Source organism: Daldinia caldariorum, assembly GCF_022478825.1.
Source record: "Daldinia caldariorum strain CBS 122874 unplaced genomic scaffold F4812scaffold_20, whole genome shotgun sequence".
Classification (NCBI taxonomy): domain Eukaryota; kingdom Fungi; phylum Ascomycota; class Sordariomycetes; order Xylariales; family Hypoxylaceae; genus Daldinia; species Daldinia caldariorum.
In genome coordinates, this window is record NW_025953056.1 from 480,901 (window position 1) to 497,820 (window position 16,920).

At 48.3% G+C, this 16,920-nt stretch overlaps 5 protein-coding genes across 5 annotated transcripts; 4 read left to right on the forward strand and 1 right to left on the reverse strand.

The window, feature by feature from the left end:
* Window positions 1-817: 817 nt before the first annotated feature.
* Window positions 818-5,177, forward strand: F4812DRAFT_443381 (fungal-specific transcription factor domain-containing protein). Its single transcript, XM_047935394.1, has 3 exons — window positions 818-2,348; window positions 2,419-2,778; window positions 2,836-5,177. Exons 1-3 carry the CDS (start codon window positions 1,554-1,556, stop codon window positions 4,528-4,530), a joined length of 2,850 nt encoding a protein of 949 aa, XP_047786744.1. The 5' UTR covers window positions 818-1,553; the 3' UTR covers window positions 4,531-5,177.
* A 30-nt stretch (window positions 5,178-5,207) lies between these two features.
* On the forward strand, window positions 5,208-7,088 carry F4812DRAFT_443385 (NAD(P)-binding protein). Its single transcript, XM_047935395.1, has 7 exons — window positions 5,208-5,788; window positions 5,838-5,963; window positions 6,021-6,102; window positions 6,186-6,298; window positions 6,355-6,483; window positions 6,606-6,760; window positions 6,832-7,088. The coding sequence occupies exons 1-7, from the start codon at window positions 5,459-5,461 to the stop codon at window positions 6,953-6,955; spliced, it is 1,059 nt and encodes a 352-aa protein (XP_047786745.1). The 5' UTR covers window positions 5,208-5,458; the 3' UTR covers window positions 6,956-7,088.
* Window positions 7,089-7,251: 163 nt separating this feature from the next.
* On the reverse strand, window positions 7,252-8,594 carry F4812DRAFT_211795 (uncharacterized protein). The gene is made up of 6 exons (XM_047930350.1): window positions 8,383-8,594; window positions 8,216-8,326; window positions 8,020-8,145; window positions 7,734-7,948; window positions 7,602-7,683; window positions 7,252-7,545 (listed from the first exon to the last, which is right to left on the reverse strand). Exons 1-6 carry the CDS (start codon window positions 8,434-8,436, stop codon window positions 7,498-7,500), a joined length of 636 nt encoding a protein of 211 aa, XP_047786746.1. The 5' UTR covers window positions 8,437-8,594; the 3' UTR covers window positions 7,252-7,497.
* Window positions 8,595-9,715: 1,121 nt separating this feature from the next.
* Window positions 9,716-11,648, forward strand: F4812DRAFT_211799 (glycoside hydrolase family 43 protein). The gene is made up of 3 exons (XM_047930351.1): window positions 9,716-10,137; window positions 10,304-10,931; window positions 10,986-11,648. The coding sequence occupies exons 1-3, from the start codon at window positions 9,871-9,873 to the stop codon at window positions 11,069-11,071; spliced, it is 981 nt and encodes a 326-aa protein (XP_047786747.1). The 5' UTR covers window positions 9,716-9,870; the 3' UTR covers window positions 11,072-11,648.
* On the forward strand, window positions 11,635-16,839 carry F4812DRAFT_443391 (putative ABC multidrug transporter). The gene is made up of 8 exons (XM_047935396.1): window positions 11,635-12,071; window positions 12,125-12,906; window positions 12,962-14,694; window positions 14,810-15,120; window positions 15,180-15,343; window positions 15,399-15,448; window positions 15,534-15,930; window positions 16,015-16,839. The coding sequence occupies exons 1-8, from the start codon at window positions 11,877-11,879 to the stop codon at window positions 16,778-16,780; spliced, it is 4,398 nt and encodes a 1,465-aa protein (XP_047786748.1). The 5' UTR covers window positions 11,635-11,876; the 3' UTR covers window positions 16,781-16,839.
* Window positions 16,840-16,920: the final 81 nt, after the last annotated feature.

Below are 16,920 nucleotides of genomic sequence, written 5' to 3' on the forward strand. Positions count from 1 at the left end.
AACAGGGCCTCTATCAACAGAAACCCGTCCTTGCTTGTACTTAGTAGACTACCTGTATTAAGTTAGTAATTTGAATATCCTCGACTCATGACGGCGGCCGAATGCTTATGTCACGAGACAACGCGGATGAGCCGGATGCGACGAGGATGCGACGAGCGGAATAGGTTGATTTATACCGAGACGCAAGACGTAGCACCGACACCGCTGACAACGCTGTTAAGCTAGGCGTCGACCAGTTTTGAAGCGTTGTTCCGGTACCGGTAGCGAGAGTCGTTAGCGGAAGTGGTGGATATGTAAACCACGGCGTGCACCATCTTTTAATATTGGATGGACCTAGCTTGCTTTATCTGATCTGCTTCATTCGTTTTACATCCGTAGCTGATATTAGTTGAAGTCTTGGCCTTTTGGGCCTCGCCTCAAGTCAGCTAGAGCTAGGTACAAAATAGAAACTTGACATATCATAAATGTTGTTTGTTGACTTGCATTACGGTAACTTTTACGCCTGCTGAGCTTCCCAGGAAATGCCGAGGCTCGAGACCAGAACCATTCCTTATTAGCATCATTATTACTCTTTGCACATTGAGAAAAAAGTATAATTGCTAAAGGTAATAACTCCTAATGTACGTATGGACAATTGCATCCAATTTTAACTGGCAAAATCCAGACTTAGGTTATGTACGTGCCGTCTTGAATCGGATCCGATCCGAATCCCGGCTTTCTCGACCGGAGATCCCTAACGGATTTAAGGCGGCGCGAACTTATTTAACCGGTTACCTAACCTTAGTACCTGCATAATCCGTACTAAGCCGAAATCAAAGGAGGGTCGAATTCTCGAATTCTTTTTCTCACCTCGATGCCCCGCGTCTAGTTAAGCCAAGCCAAGCCAACTTTCCACATTATTCCCATCTTTTCGCCAGCCTCGACCCCAGAAAATATTTAATATAACTTTTTGTAGGTGTTTTTCTTTTCTTTTTTGATTGCTCGATGAAAAAGATGGTCATTTCGATAAGAAATCTAGCTGGAAGAAATATCCTTGCACAATTACGGCATTAGGTTAGGTATTATTATTTTTTATGAAAGGAAGGCCCACATTACATTACTTCTCTACCTAATATCTCCCTCCAGAGTCCAGGGTAAGTGAGTCAGTACCTACCTGGGTAGGTAAACTTATTATGCGAGTGCCGTATGTATTGTACCAGGTAGACAAGAAACCCATGCCTTTCTAAACTCGGCTCTGCCCTTTGTAGGTAGGATCTTTCAGCTTGGTCGCGTAATTATATGTATCTCGATCTATGATCATATACCTACGCTTCTTTCATTCGCATTAGGTTAGGTACTTACTTAATTTTTTATAGCGTCTGATCTCGTCCAATTCTCTACTACTTACTCGAATCTTATTTCTGTCCCCGAAAAAAAGAAAGAAAAAAAAAAAGTTGAATATAGCCTCCGCTCGACGAACGAGAGACGCCCCCAAAAAACAACCTCCCCTTTTGAAATATCAGCCACATGGGAATTGGCAAGCCCAGAAGCACCGCTCGCGGATCATCCGCATTATGTCCAGCGTATCCTCTACTCCTACCGTTCAGAATCATTTAACCCTCATGGAATCGTCATCTCGATCGTCTCCCAACGACCAATCTATCGGCTCGCCCGCCGCCGCATCAGTCGCTGCCTCGACGCCGCAGGATTCCGCATCCGTCTCGAACGCCACTTCTTCTGTGCCTGTGGCCGGCGTTGCCAATACCGCTTTTACCCCTTCGGGCCCGATTACCCTTGACCCGTTCACCACCCCCTCGTCGGTGCTGAACCCCCGAAGCTGCGTAACATGCCGACGGCGAAAAGTCAGATGCGACAAATTTATGCCATGCGGCAACTGTCGCAAAGCCCAGATCCAATGCGTCTTCCCGGCACCAGGCCGTGCGCCCAGACGCCCGCGCGTGAAAGATCCTAACGCCCCGCCCAAACAGACGAGCGAGCGCGAGATTGAGCTTATGAAGCGGCTGCGAAAGCTGGAGGGCATAGTAGAGGATCTCAGCGGGCAGATAGAAATAGAAACCGCAAGGCATCCATCTCTCAGCGGTGGGGGCTCGCCCGAGGCCACCTTAGATAATGCGCAAGAAAGAGAACGACGGAGACAAAGCGGGATCACCTATAGCGAGAATATCCCCGGCGGCTACCCTCCGGCGGACCATACGAAACTTAGTCGTTCCCACACCATCGACTCTGTCAATGCTGCATTAAAGAGTCCAACATCGGAGGTTAGCAAGCCGTTTGGGAGATTGGTGCTAAATGAGAAGGGGAAGACGCGATACGTAAGCAGCGCGTTTTGGTCCAAGGTTAACGATGAGGTACGTGGGCTATTTTCCTTCTCTTTTAATCAGCATGTTGGTGGACAGTATCATTGACCTGACGGGATAGCTTAACCAGCTTCGAACCGAAACGGAATTACTCACCGATTACGAATCTGACGCTTCGGACGACGGTAGCAGCCCCGGTTTGTTACATCTTCCAGACCTTGCTGATCACCACGGCTTCGTTCTGGGCTATAGCTCTTCCGATGTTGATCTGCGCAAGTTGCATCCCCTGCCGTCCCAAATACCCTTCTTCTGGCAGGTCTATCAGGAGAATGTCGACCCTCTAGTGAAGATATTACATGTGCCATCCATGAACAAGATAATCCGCGAGTTGAGAAGTAATATGGATAACATCTCACCGGGGATGGAAGCCTTAATGTTTGCTATATACTACGCTTCTATCACGTCCATGGAAGATAATGAGGTACGAACCTGACCTTGGAGATAACGAAGCAGCACAAGTTAACCGTCGTACGTCTAGGTTAAGGTAAACTTTGGCGCGGAGAAGGCGCAACTTATCAAAAAGTACCGCTTCGCTACGGAGCAGGCCCTCGCGAAAGCGAACTTCCTGGTTACATCCGAACTGGTCGTCGTCCAAGCTTTCACCCTCTTTCTAGTTCTCGTTCGTCGATACGACGACACGAGGTTTGCCTGGACGCTTACAGGTCTCGCAATTCGCATTTCACAGTCGCTCGGCATACATAGGGAAGGGACCAAATTTGACGGCTTGAGCCCCTTCGACGTCGAGATGCGCCGCAGACTTTGGTGGGCAATATGTATCCTCGACCTCAGATCCGCAGAAGACCAAGGTACGGAGCTTACGATCGCGGAGCGGACGTACGACACGCAATTCCCGCTAAATATCAACGACGCCGATCTGAGCCCCGAAATGACGGAGTTCCCAGAAGAAAAGGCGGGGCCTACCGACATGACATTCTCTCTCATCCGTTACGAAATCTGCGCTTTAGCTAGGAAGATACACTTCGCAACAAACGGCATGGCTCCGTGCCGTGCCCGATCTACCGAAGAGGAACGTACAAAGATGCTACACGAGTGCTACGAACGAATCGAAACCAAGTATCTCAAATCGTGCGGCGACAAGGACACGGATGTGCTACATTGGGTTGCCGCTATGATCTCGCGCCTCATCATGGCCAAGATGAGCTTGATAATCTACCAGCCTATGCTACTCTACTCTTCGGCCGAGGGAGTCAGCAAGGAAATCCGGCATCGCCTTTTTATGGCTTCCCTCGAGGTGGTCGAATATACCAGAGTGTTAAACTCGGAACAGAGATGCCGCCAGTGGCGATGGCTCTTTCAGACGTACGCGCAGTGGCACGCTGTAGTATATCTCCTACTCGAAGTGTGCCGCCTGCCTTGGAGTGCGTCGCTCGAACGCGCCTGGATCGTGCTCAGCGCAACGTTCCAAACTCCCGACGTTGCCCAGCGTTCTAAGCCGGGGGTTTGGATTCCGCTACGCAAGCTAATGGGGCAGGCGAGGCGTCATAGGGACGAGGAGATCCTGCGGCTGAGAGCCGACCCGGAGGCAGCACGCCAGCTTGACCTGGAAGAACAGAAAAAGACGCAGCCGGAAAGCTTCGAGCACCTGTCTAGCTCGGTGCGGGGCGCTCGCGCACAAGAACAGTGGCGGAAGCTCGTCGGAGTTAAAGGGCCCGAAAAGCCCAAGTATCAAATGCCGGAGTTCACGGGTAATAGCACGCATCCGGAAAGGAAGGAGTTTGTCCAGAAGCGATCGGGGTCGGACATGGAGGTAGCCCCGACAGAGCTGCAATATGTCGATCACTTGATGTCTCAGCCGTATCTAGACTCTCAAGACATCTTCTCGGTCGCTTTTCCGAGCAACCAAGCCTACCTTACTGAAGGGGGCGCCCAACCCCCAGGGGGATCTCGGGCAATTCAGACTGGTGCCAGTAGTAGTAATAACAACGATCAACCACCGGCAGACCAGCCTCCGCATAATTTTCTAGAGGATAACCCTCCACCGTGGTTCTGGAGCGGCGTTTGGGGGCAGTCTCCTCCAAACGGTTCGACCGAAAACGCACCGAATACGGAAGACCAGGACGTTAACATGGACGCGGACGAGGGCTTTAACTGGCAGAATTGGGTAGACAATGGGCTCGCGATGGGAAAGGTGAGCTTCATGGGAGGGATCTGAGAACATTTACGCAAATGATCTGTTGATATATGAAGCGAAATACGATACCAAATGAACATAACAATATGTGGCGGCTTCTAACTGTCTAGGCTGCAAGAGCTCTCTTAGACATACCAAAGGCCTTGACGACTTTGGACTCCGCTCGTGACGGGGGCGAGAGACGAATCATCCTACCCTACTTCAAGGGACATGTACCGACGGGGGAGAGAACGTACGGGCTATGATGAGATGAGGATGCCGTTACGTGTACATACTGATACCCTACTCTTAGGCTTGTGGCTTTGTATCCGAATCGAAAAACCCGGATTTAAACTTGAGCCCCTGCCGGAGCTACTCTATCTACTTACTGATGAATCGTTAAACGACCTTATCTTGACCATACAGATCGTGAATATATCCTTTTCATTTTCATTTTCACTATTTTCCCTTATATTCGGAATGTTACAAATTCATTATATTCATCCTCAGTCAACTGGATCGGCAGTCCCATCCAATAATAGGTAGTTTATGTTTCCCCATCGATGGCTCAAGCTTTAGGTATCGGAGGAATTTGAACGAGCTTTGCATAAAACTGATTACGTTACCTACCTTGGTAGGTAGTATTTGATATACCATTACGAATTGTGATTTGTCAGCCTTATTTTATCAGCCCCCCATTACGAAGTACACGGCTGAATAATCTTGCCGCCGCGAATAATACTCGGCGGATTGATGTGTTGAAAAACGGGGAGACAACTGCGATGATGCCGGGCAATGTGCAACGACCTAGCTGGAATGGAGTAGAGCTCTATGATTTATATAATTGAAAAAAAATCATATTAAACGTAGCAGCTCTCTTCGTGTCGTAAGTCTAACTTCGATAATGCCACAATAAATCCCGAGACTTTCTAGAATACAGAAATCCCACTGCGTGTGCACCTTATCCGATATGTCACATAACGTATTAATAACCGGTGGTTCTGGATACCTCGGCGGAGATCTTCTTGCTCGGATGGGCGCTGCGAATCTGCCACCTTACCGAAAATTGTATGCGTCGGTACGGACGGCAGAGCAAGCTGACGGCGTCCGACAGTACGGTGCTGAGCCGTTGTTCTTTAACCTCAAGGATGAGTCGGAAATACGGACTACCGTCATCGACCGCGAGATTACCGTGGTTTTTTACCTCATCGACGCAGTACAATACGAGCCTCCATTATTCTTCATTCAAGCTCTCTCTGAGGTCAAGAAGGCGACCGGACGTACCGTTCATTTCTTGCATGCAAGTAAATCGTCTTAGATGGTCACATTCGTATCTAACAGCATCCTAGACTACTGGGGCTAAGCTCTTTTCAAGCCATGCAGACGCCCCGACTGATCGTCCTCTACTAGACACCGACCCGCAGTTGTATGAGATTCAGAAGTCTCAGAATCCAAAGCTCAACGTAGCTCGAGAGGTAAGCAAATACCAAGAAAATTATCTTATAGTGCATAGGTAGCTAAGATTTCAATAGGGTGTTAGGACCAATTGCGCGGTGGTAGAACAAGCTGAGAAGTATGGGGTTCGCGGCTACGTGTTTGTGCCCTGCATAGTGTGTAAGTCAAGACGCGGAGCTTTAAAGTCCAGAAACCGTTAAATACACCTCAAAACTTCGATCTGCTAATCAAATCTTACTTAGATGGGAAGAGTAAGGGATTTGGCGAACCTGTGTCTACCCTGCGGCAGATATATATGATCGTTCGGGCAGCAAAGACTCTCGGGCGTGTGTATCGGGTTGATTCCGCCCGGCCGGTACGTCTATTATTCACTTGCGCATATAACGGTTGGGTCTGACTGCAAAGCAACAGGAATGGCCAGTGTGCCATATAGCTGATAATACTGCGGCATACATAGAGCTTCTGCGTAAGATCCTAACCGATGAGAATCCTAGCCACGGCAAGAATGGCTACTACCTTGCTTCTTCGGGTAGCATTGCGGTAAGTTCCATGCGGTTATTCCTATATATTCTAAGTCCCCAGAGTTAGGAACAGCCAGAGCAATGACTTTTAGCGAAGTCCTATCCTTGGGTATATCAGGTACTAATCTAAGGCCATGTTAGTGGGATGATCTATACGATGCGATAGCTGCCGCCCTCGTCAAGCGGGGTGTCATCGCCGACGGTTCAGTTACTCTGGCAAGCGAAAAGAACGTTGAGGACATGGGCACCGCGCTTGGAGTTCCCAAGGAAATGGTACCCGTTCAGCTGGGCGGAAAGTAAGTTCTCATCACGCCGGACGGGTCAAGACGCTTGAGCGTTTTTATACTAACGTCGTATCCGGTACTAGATGTACTCTTTCAGCTCGGCGGGCCCGCGAGGAGCTGGGCTGGAAGCCTGCTTACCCGGCGGAACACATCCTAGAAGCTGCCGACGGAGAAGTCGAGTGGGTTCTGGAGCATTTGAGAGACTGAATTATATACCTACCTCATAGCTTAACGCTCTGGGGTATTGTGTTTCATACGTTTTTCGTATTCCATTATATTGTTGCCAGGTTGCCAAGTCGTCAATAACATATTAGAATAAATGCGATTATTTGAATCCCCTAATTCAATTCATTTACTCATCCCTATGGCGTTCTTATATTATTCCTCTACGGTAAGTAAACCGACAGTGGTACGACTTGAAAGAGAAGGGTCGGACCCTGTTTTTAATATGGCTGGATTCTATCAACACACGAAAGCCATATTTGGCACGAGTCATCATGATAGCAGGAAGAAGTTGGTATATAATGAAAGCAATAGAAGTATCCGAAGAACAGGGAAACACCAGGGCCAGTAAACTCGTGCAGGAAGATGCTTAAGTATAGGCTTTTGAGGTAGGTACATGATACAGTTCTATTTTATACATACAAACTCCTTTACGTACTTGAAGAACAGCTATATCGAAGATTCGAAAGGATAGACTGCAGGAATTAACCCTCTTAAGATGTCTGCCTAGGTGCACGTTAGGTTGCTTAGCACCTATTCAATATGACGTTCCAACTGTGGTCTGTCGAAAATATCTATCCAAGTGTTAGTTCCATCTGCAGGTGCTATTGCTAAGCTGGACAAGACTTACTTGTCCATGCGTGTTTGTAGTCCAGCTATTACCGCCGTTATACGTAGTCCATTGGCAGTTGATCAAAACCTCAACAGCATTGCTGGATAACACGTCAGATAAGATTACTTCCTTTAATCAAGAAAGACTTACTCGGCAACGATAGTGCAGGGATTGTGCAAATCATGGTCGACGTCGTTGCATAAGAAGATGCCGGCGCCGGCATTGCAGCTGCTAATGCTACATCCGCCAGCTCCAGGTTTCCCGGGCGGGGCGGCGCAGTCCCCATTGGCAATGCTGTATAAATATCTTACCCCAGTGCCGATAGACTCCGCGTTGACATCATTCCCGTAGGCGCACGTCCAGTCCTGTAGTAAATTTGACATATTAGAAAAATGTTTTATACCGAAGCAAGTCAATGATAGTTGGGTAGACATGCATTAGATGTTGTTGCCCGTCTCTGAATAGGCTCGAGATCTCGCCTCTTCACGGTCGAATCCGGGCTATTCAAACCCAACTCATTATCGTAGTTGGGGTTGATTCTTGTAATCTCTTCGTATATCTCCTACGGCGAAGGGGTCAATAGATTATTCGAAAAATATGTTCATCAGTGTGTTTCAATGGTAGATTCTCACCTCTGCGGTGCCCGTGATAGACACGGGAGGCTCGCCTCGCTTGACTAGACCCGTCCATGTTATCTTGGATACAGCAAATTCGACCTCGGCGGTGTTGTTAGCTGGTAGCGCCTACACGAATCAGCATTAGCGACCGCTAAAGAAACAAAACTATGAAATAGACGTACGCTGGTTGCTACAGATCCGGCGAGCAGACAGACCAACGTAGAGAAGACCTTCATGTTGGGTTATCCATATAATATTCTGTCTTATTTCCGATTGAGATAGGTACACAGAGAAAACCCCTAAGCAGTCATTGGTTTATATGGTGATGGGATGCTATATACCATTACCTATGGCACGATCCAGAATTCCACGTCTTAGCAAGGGTATACCAAGTCGTTAACCGAAACCACGTCACCATACTAGCGTTCCTTTTATTTAAAGGTCGGCCATAGGTAATCAATTAGGCAAGTGACATTGTGCAAGATTCAAGCCGGGTATTCCGGACTTGGTCGCTAACTTGATCACATCCTTAAGATGCTGAATTAAGACTATAATCGTTCCAAGGTTACCTTGCCATAAGGGGCTTTAAGCTATTTACGACTTGAAGTCACTATTAAATTTGGTGATAAATAAAGCCGTTATAGGTGGGACTTGACCTAATCGTTAAGATGTAACGTAACCAATCTCGATCTGGAAGACTTATGAAGTTCTATCTTGCCCATAACGTATTTTCTCTTCCCATCTAGCGTAGGTGCATGGTAAAGGAGCGAATTATTTTTAACTTGACACAATGCATCAGTCACCCATGAGAGGTAGTTGAAACGAAGGTAAAAGATTAAGCTTAAGTTGGATTAGGTTAAATGAGATGTGTTGTACCTGTTCCGTACTTTTGTTCTGCTAAGCCTCACCCAAATATATTTTTGGATTGACTTTCCGCTATCTATCCACATTCTAGCTTAGCATAAACGTGGCAAAGCCTCAAAGTTTTCGGGATGAAAGAGATCGTCCCGGATCGTCGATACTATTAGATCTTAGCAGCTTAAGTATTTTCCATGTCATGCAATAATGAAGTCACTCTTAGAGGGGATTACGTGGAGAGAGCACAAGTCAAGCCAGCTAATGTCAACAATTCAATACGCACTGGCTGTGTAACTGAAGCGGACATCCGCAATGTCAGTATCGGATGCCAGAAGCCGATATTATTTAACCTGGGACTGTAATATCTACCTTCCATCGACACTGTTTTGGCAGGTGATATACTAAACTAAAAGATGCAACTTTTTGCGCAGGGTATTCAACGCAGGACGACCTTGGCCTTGTCGTTTCAGTCAGGGTGGCTTATTGGTTCCATTTTTATAAGCTGGCCCCATGTTCAGCTCTGGTGGCATGGTTACATATGGAGTAAATTGGTAACCGAGACTCCCATCAAAGGAATAAACTATCTCCAAGCACTTCTCCCGCAGCGGTCAAGCTACGACAGCTCAACGGTAGCAGTTACAATCTAGTCGCTTTCGGCTTAGTCCAGGTTGGAACGAGCCGGATCTGCAGGACGTACTCTCAGATGTATCACGTATAAGATGCTGTGATCTGCCGGCGAAAGTCAGCATGCCGTGCCAGAAGCGCGCGCATGTGGCGTATTTTCAGGTTCGCGCGGTGAAGAATTAAAAGCCATGATGATGTTATCAACTCTTTCAGCGCTCTTGCTATCTTCCCTAGCATCCGTTGCTCAGGCTCAATATCCGAATCCCGGGGCGTGCTCCGGCGAGTGCTTCACTCATGACCCCGCCGTCGTGAAACGCGCGGATGGCAAATATTTTAGATTCTCGACCTTAGACCTGATCGGCATTTCGACTGCGGACGACCTGTCCGGACCTTGGACACGAAGCGGTAGCGTGATCCAAGGCGCCAGCGTTATCAATCTGCCAGGAAACAAGGAGGTAAGCATATTCTCCTTAGAGCACTTCACTCTTTAACAAGCCTGGCGTACCATTTTACTTGCCTCTGCCTATCAATGAGCCAATAAGTTACAATAAGTTCCCCCCCTTTGAAAGAAGTTTATAGGATACCTCAAGAGTAGTCAGCTTACTATAAAACACGATATAGCTATGGGCCCCTGACGTTGTTTATATCCGGGGCATTTACTACTGTTTCTACTCGGTGTCAACTTCGGGGAGCCGCACCTCAGCCATCGGTTACGCGACCTCTACCACGCTGGAAGCAGGATCTTGGAAAGACCAGGGAATAGTAGTAACATCGTCAGACAGCAGTCCTTATAACGCCATCGACCCGAACGTCGTCAATGGCACGGGCCCTAACGAATGGTATCTACAATGGGGCTCATATTGGAATAACATCTACCAGGCAAGAGTAGCGATCAACGGCGAGTTCGTTTTCAGGTCGGGCAATGAGCACCAGATCGCATACGAGCCCGAGGGTATCCACCAGATGGAGGGAGCCTTCATCTGGAAGCGCGACAACCTTTGGTACCAATTTCTGAGCAAAGGCATCTGCTGCGTGTACCACCCAGACACAGACCCTATCGATCAGGTCTATCACATTACCGTCTGTCGAAGCGACAACCCCGCCGGACCTTACGTAGACAAGGACGGCCGGGCATGCACGAACGGCGGCGGGACAACCGTGCTCGCGAGCCACGGGAACATCTATGCTCCAGGTGGCCAAGGAGTTTTCCACGACGACGCACACGGTGACGTTCTTTATTATCACTATTGTAAGTACTCAAATTCAATGCGCAATACGTTTAGTGCTAATTTGCCCGCCGCAGTGGATCTTAATGTTGGCGTAGACTATCCTCAATCAAAATTTGGATGGAATGTTATCAATTGGGTTGACGGATGGCCGACGATATAGTGTTTCCGTAGTATTATTTTCTTCAGTATGTCTACTAGTAAAGAAATAATCTGAATTCTCAAACAGATAAAATACCTAGCATTTCGTCCACGGGTCAGGGTCCGGTTTGAAGAGATGTCATATACCTCACTGCTTCTCTGTAATACCTCGGCATATCATTGATAGGAAAATCGCCCAAGGAGTGAATTGTCGAGACGTCAACTTTTAAACCTCAAAACAGCCTAGGCTAATTGGGAAAATACAGCAGCTCATACAGTCATACTAGCTGGTCCGCCCGAGGTACCTATCTATCCTTGCCGATCGATGGGTTTTTAAAGACTACGACTACGCCGACATCTGCTTAAGAAGCAATAGCCAAGTGGACACATAGTATTTATCATAAAGAACTTCACCGATGAGGTTGACGATACCTGTTGCTCAGCGTGATATACGCAATTCGTAAATACGGTGTTAGCGTGCTCATTTAGGGAACTGCCTACCGATTATTAGCGGCGTTCGGAGTTCGGAATTGTACTGGATTCAGGAAGCTGATCACATTCTTTACCTTAGGTACATCCTTATCACATATCCCTGTAATGGTGCCATACGAAGGCGTCGAAATATAATCACAAAGGAATCCGTTCACCATGTAGTTTCTTAGTCTCTTGTATTTTCGCAAAGGCAGTTTGCCTATACGGCGTACTCGAAATTTGCTCCAAGAATCGGGCTGAACCTAGAAACGCGGGTAGCTTCTTCCAATTACGAGGTGCTGCTTGACATCGCGGCAATCTTGAAGCCGACCTGGGCTGGGAAACGTGCTGTCAAGATGCCTTTCTCAACCGGGGAGGACAGCTTGCTCCAGCTGAACCAGGAGGGCTTCGATTTCAATATACAGTTCGAGCAGCTTTTCTTCTCAATCGTACCATCTGTACTGTTCATCATAGCATCATTATGGAGAACGGCTTATCAGGCACGAAAGCCAACTGTGGTGAATGCCCCGGTTTTTCAACTTGTTAAGCTGGTAAGCTTGCTGTATTATTATGCGATCGAGAAACTCCTACTAATTGAGTACAGGGTGCTATCGCCACTTATGTCGGATTAGAACTCTCACTTCTCATTCTGGTCGCAGTAGGATCCTTCCACGTAACTAGCATGTTCATAGCCTCCTCGGCCCTGAAGCTTGTATCGGCGCTGTTTATGATAACGCTCAGTCTTGTCGACCATAGCAAAAGCCCTAGGCCGTCCGTCCTGCTGAACAGCTACCTGTTTCTGACCCTACTGCTGGACGCAGCTCAAGCGAGAACGCTGTTCTTGTCATCGGGAGACAAGCCTGAACTCACCTATAGTAGTATATTTTGCGCTGCAATAGCCCTTAAAGTAGGGATTTTGCTATTAGAAGCGCAGCGGAAATCTAAATGGGTTAGCTGGAACGAGAAAGAATATAGCCCGGAGCAGACAAGCGGGATCTTCTCTCTCGGCGTGTACTTCTGGCTCAACAAGATCTTCTTGGAAGGCTACAAGAAAGTTTTGACAATAAATGACCTTTACCCCTTGGATAGCGCCCTGGACGGCAAATTACTCCACGAAGAGTTCTCCAAGCACATGGACTATTCGAAAATGAAGGGCAACAAGTTCTACCTGGCGAAGGTATTAATGCGCACGTTGAAGGTTCCTCTCATTCTTCCCATATTCCCACGATTGGCCCTTCTTGGTTTCACATTCTGCCAACCATTCTTCATCGAAAAGCTACTGGAGAGACTCTCAGAGCCGGAAGTTGATGCAAACGTAGGATATGGCTTTATTGGTGCCAGCATACTGATCTATGCGGGAATCGGCATCTCCAACGCCCTCTGCTGGTATGCCACACTCAACCGAGGATTAAATAGCTATATTCTTACTCACCTACTCCAGGTATTTTCATTACCGGATGCTTTCTATGACGAGGTCGATCCTAGTCACGGAAACCTTCATTAAAGCTACAAAGGCTCGCATCGGATCGAGCGACGACAGCGCCGCCGTGACCTTGATGAGTACGGACATAGAGAGAATCAACATGGGCTTCAAGCCTCTTCACGACATCTGGGCGAGCGTTATACAAATCATCATCTCGAGCTGGATGTTGTACAATCAACTCGGTGTAGTATTTGTGGCACCGATCGGAATCGTTACGGTCTGCTTCGCATGCTTAGTTATCCTTATGAGATTTACCGGAGACTCACAGAGGGCTTGGATGGCCGGTGTCCAGAAGCGCGTCGGCATGACGGCCGCAGTAATCGCTGACATGAAGAACCTAAAGATATCCGGCCTCACCGCGACGGTCGGCGATTTCATACAGAATCTCCGGGTAGAGGAGCTGGCAGCCGGAGCCCGATTTCGTAAGATAGGTATCATCGCGGCTCTCTTCGGGTACATCCCGCTTCTGCTCGGGCCACCGCTCACCTTCGCATTTGCGCAGCGAACGCTAAACGCGACGAGAATATTCACAAGTCTTTCGTACCTCTTGCTCTTGACCAACCCGCTATCTCAGATTTTCCAGTTCATCCCTCAGCTTCTCTCCGGACTGGCCTGTTTGGGCCGAATTCAGGCTTTCCTAGAGTGCGAGACTCGTAATGATTTTCGAGAGGTCCTTACCGATGTGAAACGGAATTTGGAGAAGACTCGAGCGGATACCGTGGCCTCTTCCGATTCGCAATCGGAAACAGCAGATCCGGTCGTCATCAGAAACGGAAAGTTCGGGTGGGAAGCCGATAAGTTTGTCTTGAAGAATGTTACTATCCGTGTTCCCAAATCTTCGCTCACCATCGTCGTCGGTCCGGTCGGCTCTGGAAAGTCTACGCTATGTAAAGCGGTCCTCGGAGAGATTCCATTTAGCGAAGGTAGCGTGGTTTTGAGCACCAGATTTCCTCACGTAGGATTCTGCGAGCAAGCAGCATTCCTTTCCAACGGATCGATAAGAGATAATATCGTGGGATTTTCTCATTTCGATAAAGATAGATATACCGAAGTCATCGAGGCTACGGCCCTGGTATTTGACATCGCTGCGCTGCCGCAGGGCGACAGGACGAACATCGGGTCGGACGGAATCACCCTGTCAGGGGGGCAGAAGCAACGCGTCGCTCTCGCTCGCGCGCTCTATCTCCAGTCTGGCCTGCTAGTATTGGACGATATCTTCAGCGGGTTAGATGCAGATACCGAGGAACAAATTTTCAGGCAGGTTTTCGGACCGGAGGGGCTACTCAGACGTCGAGAGTCTACGGTCTTATTGTGCACTCATAGCATCAGACATTTGCCTGCGGCCGATCACATAATAGCGCTCGGAGATGGCACAGTGATGGAGCAAGGTAGATTTCAAGAGCTGATGGGCCGCGGAGGATACGTTCGGCGTCTGGGTTTGGCCAACCTTTCCGACAGCGATTCTTCGTCAGAAAAGTCGATACCAAAGAAGAGCAAGCAGGAACTTAAGTCGACTCTGTCCCACACGACGACTAACACATCGCCCACCCCGCCAAATACGGACGAGTCCCGTAAAGTTGGAGATAAATCGGTATACAAGCAATATTTTCAAAGCATGGGCTGGCTCGTAGCAGGATCGTGTTTCTTCTTTGCTACCCTGTGGGGTTTCTTCACAAACTTTCCAACTATATGTGAGTGAGATAGCGGGATATCGTGCTAATTAACTTCTAAGCTACCCGCTGCTGATCCTATCAACGGCTTAAACGCTTTATGGGGAAGATTGCTAACCGGTTCGATTGATCAAAGGGCTCAAATATTGGTCTGAGGACGTATACTCGGCACACCCATCCCATACATATGCTTATTACGCAGGGATATACGCCGTGCTTCAAGTCAGCAGCTTGGTATCCCTGCTTCTCATTGGTATCGCGGTCTTAATCGTCGCGGTTACAAGAGCAGGTGCCAGTCTCCACCACGACGCCCTGAAAACGTTGATTCGAGCACCCTTGCACTTCTTCACCACAACGGATACTGGCATCGTGACGAACCTATTCTCGCAAGATCTGAATCTTATAGACACAGAGCTACCAAACGGGCTATTGAACACTTTGGTCTGCGTAAGAACCCGCCTATCTAGGTACCTTTCGCATGCTCGAATGTCTAACGAAAAGTACAGACCTTTCAGGCAATCGGACAGGCAGCTGTCATGCTTACATCTTCTCCCTATATGGCCATAAGCTATCCGTTCCTCGCCATCATGCTCTATGTAGTGCAGAGGTTTTATCTACGTACATCCAGGCAGCTCAGGCTATTAGACCTCGAGGCAAAGAGCCCCTTATAGTAAGCTTGCCGCCAGAGATCGTTTTCTTGGTTCCGTACTAATCTACGATCTTAGTACTCATTTCCTTGATACTATCAAGGGGATTACGACCTTGAGAGCCTTTGGTAAGTGACGCGTGGGGCTGGTCGCCATGCTATCGGCGATCGAGCCGTTTGGACAATTTGCGGCATGCTGACTTTAGGTTCATAGGGTTTCTCTTAGAAGATGTGAAAAAGAACAGCGGTCTAATAAATTCTAGCCAGCGCCCCGCGTACTTGCTAGTCATGGTCCAACAGTGGTTGATCCTCGTCCTCGACCTAGGAGTCATGGTTATGGCAGCAGTCCTAACGACCCTCGCGGTTCGGCTCCACTCGAACTCCGGTTTCGCAGGCGCCTCACTGGTTACGCTCATGAATTTTGGCGAGAACCTTTCCGGCATCGTCATATTTTATACCAGACTAGAAACTTCAATCGGAGCTATCGCGAGGCTCAAGGCATTTAACGAAGACGTCAAACCGGAAGATAAGGATGAAGAGGACATCATCCCACCGGAGCAGTGGCCGCATAGCGGCGAAGTAGAATTGAGAGGAGTGTCTGCGAGTTACGAGTAAGAATACCTCCTTAGCCTATCTACCTACCTATCAAAAGACTCAAAACGTTACGTGACCGAAGAAACTAACATACGACGCAGCGCGGAAGGCCAAAACGGAAACGCACCGAATTTAGCACTTCGCGGCATAGAACTCAAGATAACCCCAGGAGAAAAGGTTGCGATTTGCGGTCGAACAGGCAGCGGCAAGTCAAGCTTTATGGCCCTTCTTCTCAAACTCCTCGATCCCCTCCCGAACGCTCCTGGAGAGGCGATAATAGATAAAACGCCGCTCAACCGTGTAGACCGGCAAGCACTACGTCAGCGCATAATCGCCGTCCCTCAGGAAGCCGTATTCCTACCCGACGGGTCTACCTTTAAAGCCAACTTGGATCCATCCGACACGTCAACACCGGAAGCGTGCCGATCCGTCTTGGAGGCCGTCGGCCTGCGGCAGTTCGTCCAAGAGCGGGGCGGCCTCGACGCGGGTATGAGTCCAGGGACTCTTAGCGCCGGCCAGAGGCAGCTGTTATCTCTCGGGCGTGCTTTGCTAAGGCGGCGGCTCCGAGCTGAAAACTTGGGAATTGGAGGCGGCGGCTCCGAAGGTGGTATACTATTGCTAGACGAGGTGAGCTCGAGAGTCGATCACGAAACGGAGCGATTGATGCAGGAGATAATCAGGAGCGAATTCAAAGCTTATACGGTTATCGCGGTTAGCCATCGGCTCAACATGATTATGGATTTTGATACCGTGGTAGTGATGGAAACGGGAAAGATTATAGAAGTAGGGAATCCGACGGCATTGGCCAGCAAGGAACAGACCAAGTTTGGGGAATTAGTGAAGGCCGGAGCTAAGGAGAAAAGGTAACTTTAGGTAATCATGCGCAATATTTTAAGCATTTTTATTTATGTATTATTCAGGAAGAAATATTTTATTAGATATATTATAAGGGCTATAGGTTTAAGAGGTTTTCCCTATTTCAATAACTTTTTCGAAAAAAAAAAAAA

Excerpts from the sequence above, each read along its gene's own strand:
- F4812DRAFT_443391 (XM_047935396.1), top strand. The coding sequence starts at position 11,877 with ATGCCTTTCTCAACCGGGGAGGACAGCTTGCTCCAGCTGAACCAGGAG. Across the intron at positions 12,072-12,124 it reads TTTTTCAACTTGTTAAGCTG|GGTGCTATCGCCACTTATGT; the intron begins GTAAGCTTGCTG and ends AATTGAGTACAG. Across the intron at positions 15,449-15,533 it reads TACGACCTTGAGAGCCTTTG|GGTTTCTCTTAGAAGATGTG; the intron begins GTAAGTGACGCG and ends TTAGGTTCATAG.
- F4812DRAFT_443381 (XM_047935394.1), top strand. The coding sequence starts at position 1,554 with ATGTCCAGCGTATCCTCTACTCCTACCGTTCAGAATCATTTAACCCTC. Across the intron at positions 2,349-2,418 it reads GGTCCAAGGTTAACGATGAG|CTTAACCAGCTTCGAACCGA; the intron begins GTACGTGGGCTA and ends CTGACGGGATAG. Across the intron at positions 2,779-2,835 it reads CGTCCATGGAAGATAATGAG|GTTAAGGTAAACTTTGGCGC; the intron begins GTACGAACCTGA and ends TCGTACGTCTAG.
- F4812DRAFT_211799 (XM_047930351.1), top strand. The coding sequence starts at position 9,871 with ATGATGATGTTATCAACTCTTTCAGCGCTCTTGCTATCTTCCCTAGCA. Across the intron at positions 10,138-10,303 it reads ATCTGCCAGGAAACAAGGAG|CTATGGGCCCCTGACGTTGT; the intron begins GTAAGCATATTC and ends AACACGATATAG. Across the intron at positions 10,932-10,985 it reads CGTTCTTTATTATCACTATT|TGGATCTTAATGTTGGCGTA; the intron begins GTAAGTACTCAA and ends TGCCCGCCGCAG.
- F4812DRAFT_211795 (XM_047930350.1), bottom strand. The coding sequence starts at position 8,436 with ATGAAGGTCTTCTCTACGTTGGTCTGTCTGCTCGCCGGATCTGTAGCA. Across the intron at positions 8,146-8,215 it reads CTATCACGGGCACCGCAGAG|GAGATATACGAAGAGATTAC; the intron begins GTGAGAATCTAC and ends CCTTCGCCGTAG. Across the intron at positions 7,684-7,733 it reads CCCTGCACTATCGTTGCCGA|CAATGCTGTTGAGGTTTTGA; the intron begins GTAAGTCTTTCT and ends CGTGTTATCCAG.
- F4812DRAFT_443385 (XM_047935395.1), top strand. The coding sequence starts at position 5,459 with ATGTCACATAACGTATTAATAACCGGTGGTTCTGGATACCTCGGCGGA. Across the intron at positions 6,103-6,185 it reads GTTTGTGCCCTGCATAGTGT|ATGGGAAGAGTAAGGGATTT; the intron begins GTAAGTCAAGAC and ends AATCTTACTTAG. Across the intron at positions 6,761-6,831 it reads CCCGTTCAGCTGGGCGGAAA|ATGTACTCTTTCAGCTCGGC; the intron begins GTAAGTTCTCAT and ends ATCCGGTACTAG.